General features: G+C 42.3%; 1 protein-coding gene across 1 annotated transcript in view; it reads left to right on the forward strand.

Moving 5' to 3' along the window:
• Positions 1-19788, forward strand: part of DNAJB11 (DnaJ heat shock protein family (Hsp40) member B11) — a 60247-nt gene extending 40459 nt beyond the window's left edge. The window contains exons 7-10 of the mRNA XM_056533482.1: positions 6190-6247; positions 7886-7997; positions 16211-16370; positions 19701-19788. Of these exons, the coding sequence (XP_056389457.1) occupies positions 6190-6247; positions 7886-7997; positions 16211-16370; positions 19701-19765 (395 nt within the window). The 3' untranslated portion in view covers positions 19766-19788. The remainder of the gene's footprint in view (positions 1-6189; positions 6248-7885; positions 7998-16210; positions 16371-19700) is intronic.
• The last annotated feature ends 1278 nt before the right edge of the window (positions 19789-21066 follow it).

Below are 21066 nucleotides of genomic sequence, written 5' to 3' on the forward strand. Positions count from 1 at the left end.
AGGATACAGGATTCAGACTGGGTAATGTGTGTATTAACCTCTTCGCGATGCCAGGGCGTGGTTGACCAATACACCGCCCTCGGAAGACCAGCTTCACCTGGCACAGGGAAAATAATCACTCCGATGCAAGGTTACAGTTAACTGGTATGCTTTACTGAGGTAGACAAGGTGTTAAAGTCCACACAGCTCAGATAGGCATTAAGGAGATGCAAGGTGAACTTAGGGAAACTTATCGGCTTGCTGGGACTTGTAGTTGCAATTGTATAGACTGATGCAGCCACGCTTGAATTTAGTAATTGACAGGCTTAACTTGACTACTTGGACAGGACTAGACTACAGCTGAATCCCCACTGTGTTCAGGTCCTACCATTGGCTTTGACTTTCACCCAAGGCTCAGGAGTTGGCTTGAAGTAGATGCGTGGTTGCTGGACCAGGCCTCAGGCCTCCTTCAGGAACACCAGACAAGCTCCTCAGACTTCTCTTCACTGTACCTCAGCTACAATTATATATAAAAGTGTTAAAGTACCACACATTGATCTGAAACGTGTTAGGTGTGGTGTCTGTTCCTGTGTTTTGTTGGTTTTTTTGTTTGTTTTTTAGTGCTCTGTATGTCTGTGTGCTTTTCTGCCACCAATTTTATATTTTTAATGGATTGATAAAATAAATGACATTAATTTATTCATTAATGCTGGCTCAACACAAGTATATTTTCCACTTTTTAAATAGTTATCCTTAAAGAATATTTTCTACCACTTTGGTGCATCTTTCAGAGAATAAAGATCTTTGTCAGGCTCTCTGCACCGCGCTCCCTTCTTTCATTGTTAGTGAAAGCAGCAGGAAGGGTGGAAGGAGTTGTGTACAGTACCGAAGTGTGGACATAGGGGAGGTAATACATGAAGGGCAGTTGACACATGCTGCAGACAGGAAGGGAATCGTATAAAAGGCAGTTTAAAGGGTAGACTCACATGGGCTGTAAAGAGAGAAAACAGATTCTCAAACATGAATGCAAAAACGTGAAAGGATATGTGCCTTTAAAATTTAACTTTTATTCTATCCAGTTAAAAAGTAACCAATAATCCTTGAGGTGCAAGGTAAAATAATAAGATACTGTGATCCTTTCACCTGAGCTATTTGCAGAATTGTGCACAGCTCCAAGGAGAAGTTATTTGCAGAGATAGGCTAATGTCACACATGAGCTATACACATGTATATTCATAGAATAATCACCAAACGCGTTTCTGCTGCCAGATAATATGCAGCTTCATCAGTGGTGACAGAAATTTGCCAGGGTAACGCAACATTTTATTACCCATGCAACATTAGTATAATTACCGCCTGTAAAGAAAGTTTCTTCATATGACAGGGACTTAAGTCTCTATAGCCCCAACAGACCACAATTTGTATGGACACATTAACTTTAGTTTGTTTTTCCTGCAAAGAAAAAAGTACCAGGGCTGTAGGCTCATATATACTTCTATCAACAGCCGTACCTGTGAAGAAAAATAACTTTTATATTTTACTTTTCACTTCATCCCGGTGCCTGCAAAGAAAAACTTATCTGGCCAAATCAGTATTTACAGTTCCGAGGGTCAAAGTGCATTCCCAGAGCTAAGTGCTAACCTGCCGTTATGCAGGGAGTCGAGGTTGCCCGGCTACTGGCGCTTGCTATCTCTGGATTTAGTGTCTGCCGTCATATCCGCTCTGAGACGTCTCTTCCGCCCCGCTCTCCGCATGATGCTTAGTGAGGCGGCGGTCCTTGCCATATCCCGGTCGCGATCATGTGATCGTGACCCAGGATAGGCATAGTGACATCCAGGAACGCCCCTTCCCGGATCACGGCCAGTACTATGTATTAAAAAGGATATTTCATGAGGTATTTATAAGCTCAAAAGAATAAATATAACCCAAACTGGCATAATAGATAATTCAATCCTCCTTTCTCATTAACCAAATTCTTGCTTTAGAGCTCAAAATAGATGATTCAATCTATCCTGATCTTATAGAAGCAGGATCATATATAGGCAGAATCACAGCAGCACTAGTACTTAGTCAGACAGACGGGCATAACCAAAAGGCTATAAGGGATTAAAATCCTACTCCTTTTAGGACTAAAAGAAAAGATGAAAAAGCTTTGTATAGGTGAGCACCCTTATCAAGATGCCAGAATAGCTATCTCCATCTGTATAGTTGATGGGAGGGTTAGCATGGGCCTATGGGTCTATTCTGTCCCTAAATGCCCTATTATAAGATCACCCTATACCTAGGTGGGGTGGCTGCCCTAAAAAGGGCTGTCCCGCTCTGGAACCTCCTATCACATATCTATACTAGGAGGTGCAATTTACTCCTAAGGGCTGCCTACAGCCCTCCCTCACTACCTATCCACACCTCCATAAATCTCCCGCTTCCTTCAAGCTATATGTAACAACCAAAATGAAGCTGTTCATTCAGGCCCCCAGGGGCAGTTGTTTGCAACTGAAAAATCCAACATAACTCTTTCTGTAAGATCAAATGGTCCCAGTCTCCTCCCCGAAACGGTGGTCTAATGTGTTCTATTCCTACAAATCTAAGACATGACCCATCACCCCCATGTACTGCATGTATGTGATTTGCTACTGTTGTGTTTCTTCTATGTCGCACATCCCCTAGATGTTCTAGTATATGCCTTTTGAAGTTCTCTTTTCGTCTTGCCTACATATAAAACTGGACACGGGCATGATGCGACATAGATGACACCCTTCCTGGAACAATTTATAAAGCTCTTTATGTAGGTTTCTTGTTTCCAAGAACCACCTATGTTTTGTTCACATATTTACAAGCTTTACAATGTCCACATGCATAGCATCCTTTCAACGGGGTACTCCTCTCTAACCATGTCTCTGATTGTGTATATTCTGGTTGTAAATGACTTTATACATGGAGGTCTCTAAGGCTGGACCTTAGATTGCACCTCCTAGTATAGATATGGGATAGCGTGTGATAGGAGGTTCCAGAGCGGGACCGCCCTTTTTAGGGCGGCCACCCCGCCTAGGTATAAGACTATTTTATAATAGGGCATTTAGGGACAGAATAGACCCTGTACACAGGAATAGTTTAGAAGCAATTCAATTTTGGGGAATTACTACAGTTAAATTGGGGCCAAGAAAAGGAGACATAGATAATCTACTTCAAAAAGAAGCAAGATGGATCTTTCGCCTAATGAGCAGATCACCTAATGGCCTCAATGAAGGTTTTTCTTACTCTGCATTTTTAGAATGAAATAGGATGAGAAGGCAAATATAGCTATTAATATAGTGAGTGGATTAGTAGCGAATAAGTAATACAAAACTAAGTGGGTTAAATCGCAAACAATATTTTAATAAAATCCCTGCTTAACTGCATAGGGATTTCCTGTACTTACCTGAATGTGTGTAAAACTCTTAAAAACTTAAATGACCTGCTTAAAAGGAAAAAGAAAATAAGAAACAAAAAATAAAATCAATTACCCATTATTATACATCTAACCGATATGATACTTACCTGGAGGATTAATTTTATTAGAATAAAAAGAACCCACCTACAAGATAATAAAGAAAGAAACGAATAAAATAATAGGTCATCACAATAATTTATTGCCTTATAATCAAGGAGAGAGCACAGATGACTTGAGTCTGCTATATGGTGACTTAGCTTCATTATTTATAGGTTACCATAAAGATTAAGTCCTAATAAGAAGTGTTAGTGCGCTGTTAATAACTTGTAGCTGCCGAAACTATATTGAGAGACCGGGAGTTGTCAACAGGCTTAACTGGATTGTTTGTTTACCCCCATATGTTACTATGGGAACTAAGAATCTAGTACGCGTGCGCCGGGAATACCATAGTGCGCGTGCGCTACTAGCGCCATGGAGAGAAGCCGAAACCACGGAGAAGCTGGATTGTATGTTTATATTTTACCATGGGAACGTAATATCTGACACGTATTCGCCGGAAACACCATAGAGGAAAGCCGTGGTAAGATAGAAGGCAAGGACGGAAGGTTAATGCGCAAGCCTGAACGGTCCAACTTTATTGGCTAAGTGACGTAGGAGGGTGAAGCCTATAAGACCTATCCGGATTGGATGATGAACAGTAAACAGGTAAGAACCAAGGATGGAACTTGAAATCTGATAGGTCTGGATGGAAATGGGTATCACATGACTTAGATAACCCGGAAGTGATCCGGGAATAACACAGAAGGTAACAGGATATAGAATCATAACTAAGAGACGAAGTACTGATGTGGCAGTCCCTGATTGGGTAAAGTTGATTTGTAGGTGGCCACACCTACAAACAGAGGACATATAAACCACTGCGATTGCCCACTCCCATCATTAGTGTCCTATACCTTGATAAAGCTGGGTCTCTCCAGCGAAACATCGGGGGGATGCTAGGGTGCAACTAACTTTAATAAGCAATAATAGGAATTGGTAGATAAAATAGAGGAAGTTATATGTTATGTGGACCGTTAAAATTGCAGTCTTAGGACCCAGAATAATGGAATAAAAGAGTCCCTAACATAGAAGCCTGAGTTAAAATTAAATTAGTGGAACCATTATTGGACCAATCCAATTCCTATATATTGTGTTTTTAAACACCCTTTTTTGTATTATTTTTGCACTATAATTTGTTTAAAAAAAATAATAAATAAAAGTGAAGTTTTAAAAGGGTGACCCTAGTTGGGGGTCTTAGTCATGGATGGGTTTTCGACCCTGAAGGGAATTGGAATTTATGAATTAAATTCCCTGGGTACCCTATGGGGGACTTTTGTGTATATGAGAATAGACCCATGGGCCCATGCTACCCCTCCCATCCCCTATACAGATAATAGGTCTCCCATCTCCCCCATCTGGAGATAGCTATTCTAGCATCTTGATAAGGGTCCTCACCTATACAAAGCTTTTTCTAATTCTTTTAGTCCTAAGTGAATAGGATTTTAATCCCTTTTGGTTATGCCTGGGTGCCAGTCTGTCTAAAAGCAAATGCCGCTGTGATTCTGCCTATATATGATCCTGCTTCTATAAGATCAGGATGGATCAGAATCATCTTTTTTGAGCTCTAAAGCAAGAATGAGGTTAATGAGAAAGGAGGATTGAATTATCTATTATGCCAGTTTGGGTTATATTTATACTTTTGAGCTTATACATACATCAAGAAGTATCCTTTTTAATACATAGTACTGGCCGTGATCCGGAAAGGGGTGTTACTGGGATACGGCAAGGACCCCAACCCACACCAAGCGTCATGCAGAGAGCGGTGCGGAAGTGACGCGACTGCCCGGAGCAGATATGACTGCAGATTTCGAATCCAGAGCTAGTGATTGCTAGTAGCCGGGCAACCTCTGCTCCATGCATGACGGAGGTTAGCGCTTAGCTCTGGGAATGCACTTTGACCCTCGGAACTGTAAATACTGGTTTGGCCAGATTGGTTTTTCTTTGCAGGCACCGGGATGAAGTGAAAAGTGAAATATGTTATTTTTCTTCACAGGTACGGCCGTTGATAGAAGCGTTTATGAGCCTACAGCCCTGGTGTCCTGGTACTTTTTTCTTTGCAGGAAAAACAAACTAAAGTTAATGTGTCCATACAAATTGTGGTCTGTTGGAGCTATAGAGAGATAATTCCCTGTCATATGAAGAAACTTTCTTTACAGGCAGTAATTATACTAATGTTGCGTGGGTAATAGAATGTTGTTACCCTGGCAAATTTATGTCACTGATGAAGCTGCATATTATCTGGCAGCAGAAACGTGTTTGATTATTCTTTGAATATACGTGTTGGTGATTATTCTATGAATGTACATGTATATAGCTCATATGTTTATGTTTGAGAATATAATTTGCCGGATATGAGATTGGGATTTTGGTCTGACGTGGGACCCACACAACTCGATCACCTAAACTCTTAAGATAGAAAGCAGACCAGTCACAGCAAACTGACTTCTCAACACACAGATGTAACACCCACATGAGAGGAATTGTAACGTAGAAAAGCTGTCGGTAAACTTCATATCAGGGATCTGATAAAGAATAAAGGAAGGAAGATTACAGACTTAATCTTCGGGCAAGGTTTTTTTTACTCAGGGTAACCACTAATATATGTAAAAAGGTGACCATAGCCTTTAAGTGCTTGAGTTCAGCAATTATAATCCCATTTTTATTTTTTTATTTTTTTGTAGGTGAACCCCATATTGATGGAGAGCCAGGCGACTTGCGCTTTAAAATCAAAGTTCTCAAGTAAGCTTTATATTCAGTTGATTAAGCGTTTACTGTCTCATTAGTAGACTAAAAGTGGGTTTTCAAAGTACATTTCTTTGTTTCTTCCCAGCAAATCATTGCTCAACAGTAAATGTCTGTATAACTTATATTTACCTCATAGTGAAGAGTACATTTTCTACCTATTATGTAAGCATATCATTCTGATTCTGTGAGCTCAGAAACAGAGTGCACATAAACTGCAACGGGGGCCAGCTGTGTTTGGTATTTATAAGGGGGTTTCTAGCATTTAGGCCCCTCAAATCCACTTTAGAAAACTTTTGTCCATTTAAAAAAAAAAAAAAAATTGGTAAATGTTCATAAATCTGGTAAAAAAATTTTGGTACAATTCTAAGCCCTCTAATGCCCTAAGAAAGTAAAAGGACATTTATAGCATAAAGTCAACATTAAGTTGAAATATTGTTAATGTGAAGTATTATTTTATGTGGCCTGACTGTCTGCAGCGAATGCAAAAGTTTGTCAAATAAAAAAAATGAAAAGTTTGAGTTTTTCCACAAATGCTAGCTGAAGGCACAACATAACAATCTCAAAATTACTTGTATAAGTTAAAGCAACCCAAAGTTATCAGCACATAAAGTGAAGAAAGGTCAGATTTAAAAAATAAACCTTGATCCTGGAGTTCAAAATAGGTTGCATCATTAACGGGTTAAAACTGTTTTTTTATTTGGTAGCCAAGATGATTCTTAGCATAACTGGAATTTTTCTAGTGATTTTTTTTTTTGCAATCTATGTTTTATAATGCTGAAGTATTGCAATTTCTATTCTGGCCACTAGGCCTAAAACTAAGACTTCCTGTTATGTGCACATCATTTCCAAGTAATGCCTCAAGAGCAGAGTAAAATGTGACACCGGTATAGAGATAATACTGGATCACATCTCTGCAAAGAGCAGCATCCCCTCCCCTGTAAAATGACCTCTGTAAAGGTCTCCAATTCATCGGAGTGAAAAAAGTCCTGTTTATGTTGGCTATGGTCCATGGGTCCTGCTGTAAATCTTATCACTAAATGCTGTTATAAACAGCTCTGGCAAGATGGCAGCCCTCATAATAATGTACAAAAAAGAAAAGAAAAATTACAATCAGAAAATAGAAACAGATTAGAAAAAAAAATAACAGGTTTCAGTATCTATCTTTAATCGGCAAAAAAAAAAAAAATATATATATCTAAGCAACACATTCCCTTCAATCATTTAAAAAGAATGACTCCTTACACCAGAAAAAAAAGCCCTAAAGGATTACTAAGATAATAGTGGATGCATAAATAGCCTACCTACGGAAGGGGGAGCTGTGAATGAATATAGGCATGCATGAGATAGGCATAAGGCTGTCCTTTATATAAGATGGGCAAGGGACCTTGATAGAATTCAGAATAATGGGTAGACAAGATAAGAATTATTTGGCCTATCTGCTGACATATTCATGATCCCTATTGATAATACCAGAATCCAATAGGGTACTGCCATTAGTTACCATACTGGCACAACCTAAGAAAAATTCGTATCAGCACTTCACAGCATTTACGAGTCATCATAATCATATGTTGTGTTTTTTGTTTGGTTTGGATTGCTTTATTGTCAACTTGATTGTGTTTGTACTCATAGGCATCCTATATTTGAACGACGAGGGGATGACCTTTATACAAATGTAACCATTTCTTTAGTTGAAGCGCTCATTGGTTTTGAAATGGACATTACACATTTGGATGGCCACAAAGTAAGTTAGAGTTAATTGCCAAAGAAACATGTGCATTGTATATGCCCTCTCAATGTCCTCTCCATGTTATTTCAAAGGATATTGTAAAACTGGAGCAGCACAAATTTGTGCCATTTTTGTTCAATAAGGTTTAAGCAACATAATATAATAAACAGCACAAAACAATGGGGAAATAAGGGTATGGATTGACATATTTTGCTCTGTGTGTTAGAAAACCAGTTAGTATTGGTTTGGTATGTCAAGATGTAACTTGGTGTATACACACGGTAGTTATGGATATTTGATGCAAAACAAAAAATGTAGCTACTGTCAAATGAAAAATATATAAATGTCTGCTATTGAATATACCACGTTACCTATTACAGTCACGGAAGAAAAATACAAACCTATTGCCACATATGAGTGAAGTGGCCTCTTTATTGCTATTAATAGTAGACTGGATTGCACCATAGTGTCACTACAGCAGGTTGGACATTACCACCTGCTGTAGTGACATCACACAGTAATCCAGAGTAACACACCAGCAAGTGGTAGAGGCGCCACTGGCTGGGTGGTCTTCTGCTCACCTCCACTACCACTCCGCTAGACAACAAGCAACAATCAAAGTGCCACTATACAATCGCAGTTCACCAGAAAGGAGGAAACTAGAGACAGGATACCAGAGACAGGCAAAAAGCTGGGTTATTACTTCCCGCTATTTATACTGGTCTATGATAGGATTGTAACATATTATAACAACCTAGTATGTGGTGAGATGGTAATACCTGTCAGATCCTTCAAAAAACAAAACTATTATGTTACTTAGTACCTAATCCTGATCATGTACATATGTCTCTATCACCCATATTTCACAAAAAAAATTGCATATTAAAGCTGCTCACTGTCTCTTCAATCCTCTCTTGTGGATGGGGCAAGTCCCTTTCTTGCCTGCACTGTGCATGACTCATATCTTTCCCTCACTCTGCTCTGACTTACTGGTCCATGACCCAGGGACAAACTGATGCTGCTGTGGGACTTTTCAGTGTCCCAGGAGGTATGGGGACCCCTAGTTTTAGTGATTTTTTTAAAAACCGTTTTCTTTAAAAAATTAGATTTTTTTTTTTTTAAAGAATTATATTAGAAAAACTGTTTGCCATGATGCTTAACATACAAAAGGTTTTTGTTTCAGACAGTGCCTATTAAAAGGGGAATTCTGATGGGGGAAAAAGTTTTCATATCAATTGGTGCAGGAAAGTTACAGATTTGTGAATTACTTCTATTTAACCCATTAAGGACCAAGGACATACGCGTACCCCTAAGCTCCCTGGTAGTTAAGGACAAAGGACGTACGTGTACGTCCGTGGAAATTTCGGTCCCTGCCGGGTGGAGACCGAGCTGGGATGACTGCAAATATCGATCAACAGTCACCATGCGCAAATGCCCAGAGGGTTCATTAGACCCCCCCCCCCCCCCACCATGGCGGCGATCGCCACAAATCACCGGTGAATTCTGGGTCATATGGGTCTATGGTGACCGGGAAAATAAGGGGGATTGGGGTTGTCCAAGACACCCATGATCCCCCTGAAGGGATAGGAGTGAGGTGGCAGGGGTCCCCTCCTATCCCTGTTATTGATCGTCTAGAAGCAATGTCCAATAGCAGATCAGGGCGGGGGGGTTAACTTTGGGTTTCCCTGTTCTGCCCACCCACAATAGGCAGGGCAGAACGGGGAAACCGACAGAGGACCAGCGCCTAAGTCCACTTACCCATCCGGCAGCAGTGGGCTGTGATCGGTGGGCGGCGATGTTGTGCAGCTGGATCCTACAGAAGCCGGTCAGTTGCCAAGCAACATCTGGAGGGCTGCAGTCTGAGCCCTCCAGATGTTGCAAAGCTACAACTCCCAGCATGCTGAGACAGCTGTTTGCTGTTTGGGCATGCTGGGATTTGTAGTTTTGCAACAGCTGGAGGGCTACAGTTTGGAGATCACTTTGCAGTGATCTCTAAACTGTAACCCTCCAGATGTTGCAAAACTGCAAATCCCAGCATGCCCAAATGGCAAACAGCTGTCTCGGCATGCTGGGAGTTGTAGTTGCGTACCTCCAGCTGTTGCATAACTACATCTCCCAGCATGCCCTTCGGCAATTAGTACATGCTGGTTAGTTGTAGTTTTGCAACAGCTGGAGGCACACTGGTTATAAAATACTGAGTTAGGTAACAGAACTGAACTGAACTGAAGGTTTTCCAACCAGTGTGCCTCCAGCTGTTGCAAAAGTAAAACTCCCAGCATGCACGGTCTGTCAGTACATGCTGGGAGTTGTAGTTTTGAAACAGCTGGAGGTTTGCCTCCCATGTGAATGTACAGGGTACATTCACACAGGTGAGTTTACAGTAAGTTTCCTGCTTCAAGTATGAGCTGCGGAAAGTTTTTCTCCGCAGCGCAAACTCCTAGCAGGAAACTCACTGTAAACCTCCGCCCGTGTGCATGTACCCTAAAAACACTACACTACACTACACTAACACATAATAAAGGGTAAAACACTACATATACACCCCTTACACTGCCTTCCCCCCCCCCCCCCAATAAAAATGAAAAACATATCGTACGGCAGTGTTTCCAAAACGGAGCCTCCAGCTGTTGCAGACACTGACTGTCCAGGCATGCTGGGAGTTTAGCAACAGCTGGAGGCACCCTGTTTGGGAATCACTGGCATAGAATACCCCTATGTCCACCCCTATGCAATCCCTAACTTAGTCCTCAAATGCGCATGGTGCTCTCTCATTTCGGAGCCCTGTCGTTTTTCAAGGAAACAGTTTAGGGCCACATATGGGGTATTTCCGTACTCTGGAGAAATTGCACTACAAATTTTGGGGGGCTTTTTCTCCTTTTACCCCTTATGAAAAGGAAAAGTTGGGGTCTACTTGGAGAAGAGTCCAGTTGTGTATCTGTGCCGTCTCGGTTGGTGGCAGCACGCCGGGAGCGCGCACTTTAAGGCAGAGGAGCCGTCGGCTCGTCACTTCCGGCGCTGGTTGCCACGGATTCCAGAGACTCTGTGGGGATATGCGCATGGATTATGCGCAGCCCGGCATGTGTATGCGTCGGCGGTATACTTTTGTATGGAAGCATATGTGCCCAGAGACGGTTCAACCAAATTCAACCCTCACATCATCATCTATTACAAACGCTACATAGATGACCTGTTCATTATCTGGAATGGAGGAACCAACTCGACCGAACAGTTTATCAAACATCTCAATAGCCAGTGTGGTCTTGAATTTTCACCCAACATCAGCTCAGAACGCATCGTTTTTCTAGACCTTCAAGTAAGCCATCAAGAATCCAAAATCACAACATGCACCCATTTCAAAGACGTTGATACCAACAGCTTTCTGGATTTTAAAAGTGCTCACTATAGCAAATGGCTCAAAAACATACCTTTTAGCCAATATAGAAGGATCAGGAAGAATTGTACAGACACAAAACACTACAAGACCCAATCCAAACCCTCCAAAAAACGTTTTAAACAAAAACATTATCCAACACCTCTTTTGAGAGATGCATACCTCCGCAATTTGGCCACCAACCAAGAAACTCTTCTACCCTTCAACAACCCAGCCATGGAAGCTGAAACACCTTCCACATCCAACAATGCCCTAACAGAAAACTCTGAAATATTCTGCCAACTTTATCACCACTTACAACCAATCACACAATCAGATCAAGAATATTTTTCAGAAACACTGGCATATACTTAAACAAGATCCTGTCAAGAAAATAATCCCCACCAAGCCAGGATTCACTTTCAGAAGATCAAAAAAAAACCTTAAGGAATATACTGGCCCCCAGTCGTCTGAAGAAGAAAAAAAACGAAGAGTAACCCCAGACAATCCACACTTACCCCACTTGCCATGGGCTCTTTCAAATGCGGCCAGAGGGGGATGTTTATGATGTAATAGCATAGGCCACAACACAGATACATTCACCTAAAGAATCGCCTCTAATTCTTATACAATCAAGACTCCTCTCAACTGCAGCTCCACGCATGTGGTATACCTAATAGAATGTAAATGTGGACTCCAATGTGTTGGAAGAACCACCCAACCCCTGCGCAAACGGTTCAACGGTCACCGCCACAACTGTACCATCAAAAGCACAGTGTCTCCCGTCGCCTAGCCAACAAGCACGACAGAGACTTTTCACAGATCAAAATCATACCCATCAACCAGATTTCGGCAGAACAGAACAGCAACCCTGAACAGAAGAGAGACCTACTGGATATTCAAGATGCACGGTCTCCAACCCAATGGACTTAATGAATGTATTGAACTGTAAATACCCGCCACCAGTCCCACCCTTGTAAACCCCAACAATTCACCCAACCCCCTTTTTTGATCCACAAATTCTCAGATCCTTCCCAATCACCAATCCAAAACGGCCTCAATAATCCGATATACGTACCCACATGACTCCAGTGCCCCTCATGTTGCACCCCCGCCGAATGGGTCTCCCACCCCCACCCTGTATCCATCCACACAAGTCTCCTATCTAATACCCACTTACCAATAACCATCCTCTGCACCCACTATAAGTCATACCCCCCAAAACCCTCCCCGCCCCCACCAGCAATCCATATCCCATCCATCCACACCCCTATACATCCCATCCATCCATACCCCTCAACAAAAGACAATTTACAATTTCCTTGTACCACCAACCACACCCCCTCCATAAAATTCATTTTCCCAATATCCATAAATACACACCCTCACAATGATCCATAACATCATACCCAGATACTAATCCATAAATACACCCCAACATTACTATACATGACCCAAACCTCATTCCCCCCCCCCATCCATCTACCCCTCCAATACCAACCCCCTATAATATCCATAATTATCCATCCATATCCACCTTTCCTCCTGCCTTTGCCTAAATCAGCCCAGTGCCTGCAGCATACTAAAACAGAAAACCCACTACAGCCTCTCTACATAGCTGAAACACACCACAGATAACAAACAACTAGTTTTACAAATAGTTTTATTCATCTAATTTCCACTATTCACATGTCCCCATCAGCCCAGTCTCTGGGCACATATGCTTCCATACAAAGTATACTGCCGGCGCATACACATGCCGGGCTGCGCATAACCCATGCGCATATCCCCACAGCATCTCTGGTATCCATGGCAACCCACGCTGGAAGTGACATGCCGGCGGCTCCTCTGCCTTAAAGCGTGCGCTCTAGGCATGCTGCCACGGGCCGAGGCAGAACAGATGCACAACAGGACTCCTCTCCAGGTATTTGCTTTACCCCCAAACCCATTTTTCTTACCCCCGCCACCCACACGCAGACTTAACCCCTGTATATCCTCTCCACGGCAACCCAGCGCATAGCAAGTACTTCATCTGGGGTAAGTCAACACATCCAAAGGATGACTACTTAAATGTAATATGGTATCTACAAGCAGTAACTTTTACAAACAGCTACTTTTATATAATAACTTGCAAAATGTTCTACCTAACGCCAGAAAGCGGTTTCCTATGTCTCCGTGCACAAATATCATTGTTTTTACAAAGCAGCAACTTTTATGAGTTTACAATATTGCAAAGTGTTTCACCTAATGCTAGTAAGTGTTTTTTTTGTGTCTTTGTATGTCTGTGTATCTATGTCTCCGTGCACATATGAGGCAAGGTTTATATTTTTGCCATGCCTCCCTTCATACAGACTCTGCTCATGCTCCGTACAATACGGCATACCACCCATCATACACATTTGTGTATATATATTTTAGAATTCTCTAGCATCCTGTCTGATAACTCACAGCATACCTTTTGTTTCCGGCGCTATCATGCCATTTATTCTGGCACCACCATGTCTTTTTAAAGCGACACATACGCATTACCGCCTACCCAGCACCCTGCAATTCTAGCAGCGGATTTGTTTACTTTTTAAACTGACCTTTTATCTTACAAATATAAATATATATATATATATATATATATATATATATATATATATATATATATATATATATATAAATATATTATAAAAAAACACCGTTTATATGTACAGTAACCCCCCCGACATGCGATGGCCCCGACATATGATCAAATCGACATACGATGGCCTCTCAGAGCCCATCGCATGTCGATGTCAGCATCGGCATACAATGCTTTTATATGTCGGGAACCATCGTATTAACTGCTATCAGACAGCGCAAAATGCTTAAGCTGCTGTCGGATAGCAGTTTAAGCATCCCGGACAGGTTCACTTACCTATCCCCGCTGCTCCGGTTCCACTTTGCGATCCTCCGGCGTCTTCTGCATCTTCTCCGGGCTTCGCTTTCTGGCGTTATTACGTCGCTGCGCACGCTGTCCCAGCGCACCAACGTAATGTCACCAGAAAGCGAGGCTCGGACACCGGAGAAGATGCAGAAGAAGCCAAAGGATCCGGAAGAAGACGCCGGAGCAGCGGGACAGCATCGGGAGCCCCTGGGACAGCATCGGGAGCGGTGAGGACACGGCCTGGAGCTCACATTTACATTGCACGAATCCCTCAACATACAATGGATTCGACAAACGATGGGTCGTTTGGAACAAATTACCATCGTATGTTGAGGGACCACTGTATCTATTCCTTTAGAACTGTAAAAGGACCTGAGGAAAGCATCAGTGGATACCAAAACGATATTGAAGATTGATGATTTTTGGGGAGGTCCTTTATGCCGTTCAGTTTTTTCTTATGTTTACCAGGCTGTATGAGGGCTCATTTTTTGCTCCATGATCTTTTGTGGTATTGATTGGAGTTTTCGATCGCTTTTTACTTGGATATGATTTTTTCTGGGATATGATGAGATGCATAGGGGACATTTAGGAGGAATCATTAGATTCCTCATATAGATCAATGCAGTTCAATGGAACTGCATTGATTCTATGTGCTCTGTGCTTGATTGATAGAGCCTGCTCCAGCCAGAGCCATGGACCATAGAGAGAGAGAGAGAGAGAGAGGTAAGCCCCACTGGCTACATCAGCAGTCGATTGTTTATGGATAATTTAAATTTTATTTTCATTTTTTCGATCTCTCCTGCAGAACCCCGGGTCATCTATTGCACGAAGCGGAGTTCGCTCCATGTCTGATGAGGGGCGATACAGGGGAGTATTGTGTTGTCACGACCCTGCCCCCTTGTGGTGTCACGCCCCACCCCCTCAATGCAAGTGTATGGGAGGGGGGCGCGGCTTTCAAGCCCCCTCCCATAGACTTGTATTGAGGGGGTGGGGCGTGACGTCACGATACTCCGGCCCCTGTTTCGCGCGTCATCAGGCACGGGTCGAACTTCGCTCCGTGCAGCAGATGACACTGGGTGCTGCAGGAGATATCGCTGGGGTTCCCAGCGGGGGGACCCCATGATCAGACATCTTATCCCCTATCCTTTGGATAGGGGATAAGATGTCTAGGGGTGAAGTACCCCTTAAAGTCCCATAGCAAGTTAATGGGCTAGCATGTGTACTGCTGCTTTCACTTGGGGACAAGTTATCCCTATTCTCATGATCACTGGGTGTCCCACATATCCTGTGGATTGATAACTTTAAATCTACTTTTTATTTGCTTGATGTTTGTTTCACTAGGGCAAATTGAACCAGCTATTAAAGTCAGGTTCCCTAAACCCTCTTAGCTCTCCCAAGTACATTTTTAGATGCAGATATCCTATAAATGTAGGGGAAGATTTTTTTTAAACCAGTGCAGATAAAAAATTAACCAGTTGCCCATAGCGACCAATTGCTGCTTTTTATTTTTCAGAGGCCTTTTTAAGAAATCTGATTGCTGTTCACAACTGGTTAACTTTTCCTCTGGACAGGTTGTGATAAATCTCCCCCATAGTTTGGAGTCATCCAATTGTGTATTTGCTGTGAAGTAAAACAGCTGGATAAAAATCCTGTGTGGGATTATACAGTTTTTGCCAGAGCTTGTAGTTCTAACAGGTACATAAATGTTTAGCAGACAAGCACACTCGTTTCTTTATGTAAGTTATTACATATCTTTTATTTTCATTTAAAATCCAGTGACAGTCTACCATAGATGTACAGAGAGTTAGCATGCAAGCATAGTTAGTATGGAGACAAGTATTAACCAATGAACATGTTAGAATCATTGAGTGTTTCAAGAGTATATGCTGCTTCATATTGTAGCTACAAGAACACAAAAAACATTGTTTATTTTTTATAAATTTATAGGTTCATATCATGAGAGATAAAATAACAAAACCAGGAGCAAAGCTTTGGAAAAAGGGAGAAGGCCTTCCAAATTTTGACAATAATAACATCAAAGGATCATTGGTGATTACTTTTGATGTGGAATTTCCGAAGGAGCAGCTAACAGAGGAACAAAAAAATGGTACGCATCTGTCTTTTAAAATAATGGAAGGTGTAAAATGCTAAATAGTAATGTCAAATGTGAAACTCTGTAACAGATTCCTGATGTTTGCCCCTTTCCAACAACAGGTTTACATGTTTACATTTTAGTTGATGCTTTTGTCAAGAATAACTTTTAATTCCTTGGCATCTTCAAAAAGAACTCAATCCTAATACTTTAAACCACTTAAGAACACAGCCTGTTTTTACCTTTTTAAAGGAGATAATAATAAGGGATAAGTTTTTTTAGATCGCGGGGGGGTCACTTCTCTATGGGAAAGCCGTTCGGCTATCTTCGGGCTCTCCCATAGAGCTATATGGAGGGGATGTGCGGCTTATAGTATGTAAAGGTTTGGGCTTTTTTTTTAAGTGATAATACAAGGTTTTATTGGGAAATTGGCATATTTTTTTTTTTTTACACTTTCTTAATATTTAAAAACATTTTTATACATATTTTTTTTTTCTTCCATACCAGGGGTCCTCATTGCGGCATGCGGCCCGCCGAGGACATTTATCCAGCCCACCTCCCCCAGCTGCCTAAGGACATCCCTGTGTCCCGAAAGATGTTTTCGGGACACAGTGATGCCCCGGTTACCTTTCTGCGGCCCCACGTTTACTTTAAAAACACAGGGGCCGCTGGGAGGTAGCGCATGCAGGGATGTCACTGATGTCCCGTGCATGTGCTCATAGCAATGGAGCGCGGAGCAGCGAGCAGGACGTGCGCTGGCCAGCTTGGTGTTAACAGCGGCGCGTCAGCTTCGGTTCTGTTACCACCACTCATCCGGTCCCAGGACTTACTGCTATGGCCGGACTGGAGGAGTGGTGGATGGAGCACTGAAGTGGGGCAGTACACAGACATACAGCCTCCAGCCATACACTGTATCGCTGGAGGCTGTATGTCTGTGGGGGAACTATACTGGACCTAATGTGGGGGAACTAAACTGCACCTAATGTGGGTGAACTATACTGCCAACCTAATGTTGGGGGGAACTATACTGCCAACCTAATGTGGGGGAACTACAACCTAATGTGGGGGGAAATATACTGCCAACCTAATGTGGGGGGAACTATACTGCCATCCTAATGTGGGGGGAACTATACTGCCAACCTAATTTTTACTATAGTTCGGCCCTCTAACGGTCTGAGGGAGAGTGAACTGGCCCCCTGTTTAAAAAGTTTGAGGACCCCTGTTCTATACTATGCGGTAGTACATCTGTACTGCAGCACAGTAGAACTGTGAGTATCACACTGACATTTAGCCTGTGCGATCCAGCCTATGGCTGGACCTCACAGACTGCATTACTAGGCAGACAGGAGGCCATCAGCTGGCCTCTTGCTGCCATGGCAACCATCGCAACCCTGCCATAGTCAATCCCATAGATGCCGTGATCAGATCTGTGAAGTTAATATTAATGGGATCGCACTAGTCTTAGCGGCTTCGGCGGGCTCCCGGCTTTGATTTACGCACTGAGCAGGAGATCGCTAGAATCAATGCATATGTCCAGTTGCGTTAACATGTAGGCAACTGGGACGTATGCAAATGTACAGTGGTGGGAGGGGGTGAAATACAAAGCTTGCTTATGTACTTTACAGAAACACTCCAGTAAATTTTTTCCCTTATTTAGTGCAGTATAGTTATAAAGGCTATTATTAAAGAATAATGTAAAGGGTTTTGTGCATACCTGTTTTAGCTATTTATTACATTATTTGATGGCATTTACGAGTTAGTATCATAGTTCATAAGGTTGAAAAAAGACCAGAACCCATCAAGTTCAAACTATAACCCTAATGAGTCCCTACTGAGTTGATCCAGAGGAAGGCAAAAAAAAAAAATCATACTAGAGGTAAAAATTCCTTCCTGAATCAAATATGGCAGTCAGAATAAATCCCTGGATCAATGTTCCATCCCTATAAATCTAGTATACATAACCAGCAATGTTATTACTCTCCAAAAATGCATCCAGACCCCTTCTGAACTCTTTTTTTTACAGAGTTCCCCATGACCACCTCCTCTGGCAGAGAGTTCCACAGTCTCACTGCTCTTACAGTAAAGAACCCCCATCTGTGCTGGTGTAGAAACCTTCTTTCCTCTAGACGTAGAGGATGCCCCCGTGTTATAGATACAGTCCTGGGTATAAGGGATGGATCTCTGGGAGAGATCTCTGTACAGTCCCCTGATATATTTTTTCATAGTTATTAGGTCGCCCCTAAGCCGCCTTTTTTCTAAACTAAATAACCCTAATTCTGATGATCTTTCTGGGTACTGTAGTCCTCCCATTCCCTGTATTACCCTGGTTGCCCATCTTTGAACTCTCTCCAGCTCCACTGTATCTATCTTGCACACTGGCCCAGTACTGTACACAGTATTCTCTGTGTGGTCTGACTAGTAATTTGTACAGCGGTAGAATTATTTCCTTGTCGTGGGCATCTATGCCCCTATTGATGCACCCCATGATTTTATTTGCCTTGGCAGCAACTGCCTGACGCTGGTCACTACAGCTAAATTTACTGTTAACTAAGACCCCTAAGTCCTTTTCTACATCAGTCGTCCCAAGTGTGCTCCCATTTAATACATAATCCCAGCCCGGATTTTCCTCCCCATGTGCATTACCTTACATTTATCAGTGTTGAACCTCCTCTGCCACTTCCCAAACCTTCAACTTATCCAGATCCATTTGTAATAGTGCACTGTCCTCTATAGGGTTTACCGCTTAACGGAGTTTAGTATCATCTGCAAATATTGCTACTTTACTATTCAACCCCTTTACAAGGTCATTACTGAATATATTAAACAGAACAGGACCCAAGACGGACCCCTGTGGTACCCCACTAGTATCAGTCACCCAATCAGAAGAAGTACCATTTATAACCATTTTTTATTTAGGATATGGTTAATCTGGTTAAACTCTATTACTGTGTGAATCCTGTTATGATCTTGATTTAAAGTGTACCTGTCACTTAAAAATCTTTTGACATGATAAAAGTTTTGATCGGCAGTGGCCAGTCAGGAAAACGAGCAGGAAGAAGTATGTGCTTCTGCATACTCCTCTCCTCTCCCTGCTCTGTCACATGATCGAGACATGCTCTATAGACTTGCATAGAGAGTGTGTCTTGATCACGTTGACACAGAGCCAAGAGAGAACACACTTAGACTTTTCCGGTCTCGTTCTTCAGCGGAGGTTTTAACACTGATCAAAACTTTTGACCTGTCGCTAGGACATGTCAAAAGTTCTTCCAAATGATAGTGCCCATTTAATGAAGCAAGAGTAACATAACCCAGGTTCATTAATGTTGTTTCTTTTTTGTGTTCTAGGTGTGAAACAGCTCTTGAAACATGGGCCAGTGCAAAAAGTTTACAATGGACTTCAGGGCTATTAATACATGATCTTTAGGCAAAAGAGTATCTGGATCTATTTATTCTGGGTTTTTTTTTGTTGTTTTTTTAATATAAATAAATGTTCCATTGAATTGGTCTTAATATAGTTTGCAGCATTTTTATACTTCATAAAATTTATAACACCTGCAATAGGGAACAGAATTATTCTAATTATTAGTTATTCTTACAATGAATCAGTAATCAGTGAATATTTAACACACACTGTTAACATAACTTAGACTTAAAGGGGTTATCGAAAATAGAAGGATAGAGATATTTTCCAAAAAGCGACACTTCACTGGTCCTGAGGTTGTGTGTGGTATTGCTTCTTCATTGTAAGGGTACTGAGCTGCGATAGCACACAACTTGTGGACAGGTATGATGTTGTTTTTAAAGAAATCCGCTTAAACCAATAGAAATACCTTTTTCCTCAAGCAGTATCACACCTGTCCATGGGTTGTGGCATTGCAGCCCAGCTCTATTTACTTCACTTCAACGCCAGGTGCAGCTAACCAATTAACAGATGTAGTCTTTTTTTTTTTTTTTTGTCAAATAAAACAGCCATGTTTCTGTATTCCTGGACAGATTGTCTTGAATGGGACTCCTTAAAGGGGTTTTCCAGTTCTTGCAGGGTTATCCCCCATCTGATGGCGGGGAGGTCTGAGCTCTTGATGAGCGCCCCTTACGATCTTGAGGCCTGAGTCTTCTATTAGAATGGAGGCAGAGATTCTCTGACAATTGCCAGAGTATTGCAACAGGAGACTTGGGTCCTTTTGGATAGGGAATAACTTTGCAAGATGCAAAAACCTCTTTCATAGACGTTTTAAACTGCTTCCATCTAAAAATAACTAAATTAAATTGATCAGGACTTATGCATTATGCAGGAGATATACATTCCTCCAAACTATTGTAGATGGGTAGCTTAAGGCTCGCATGCTGTTTTTAACCTCCTTTTAAAGGGGTAGTCCAGTGATGAAAACTCAGATCAGATTGCGGAGGGGGGGGGGGGGGTCCGACCACTGGGGCCCCAGCGAGCTCCTGTACGGGGCCCCGGCTCGCTGGCCAGATATCGCCTGTCAACCACCGCACAAAGCGGCGGCCGACACGCCCCCTCAATACATCGCTATAGCAGAGCCGAAGATTGCCGAAGGCAGCGCTCTGGCTCTGCCATAGAGTTGTATTGAGGGGGTGTTTCAGCCGCCGCTTCGTGCGGTGATCAACACGCCCCCTTCCCACGGGCTGCAGGGGCCCCATACAGGAGATTGCGCCACTTCTTGGTGTCCCTTCGTTGGCCTGACGCTGT

The sequence above is a fragment of the Hyla sarda genome, chromosome 8 (genome assembly GCF_029499605.1).
Source record: "Hyla sarda isolate aHylSar1 chromosome 8, aHylSar1.hap1, whole genome shotgun sequence".
Lineage (NCBI taxonomy): Eukaryota > Metazoa > Chordata > Amphibia > Anura > Hylidae > Hyla > Hyla sarda.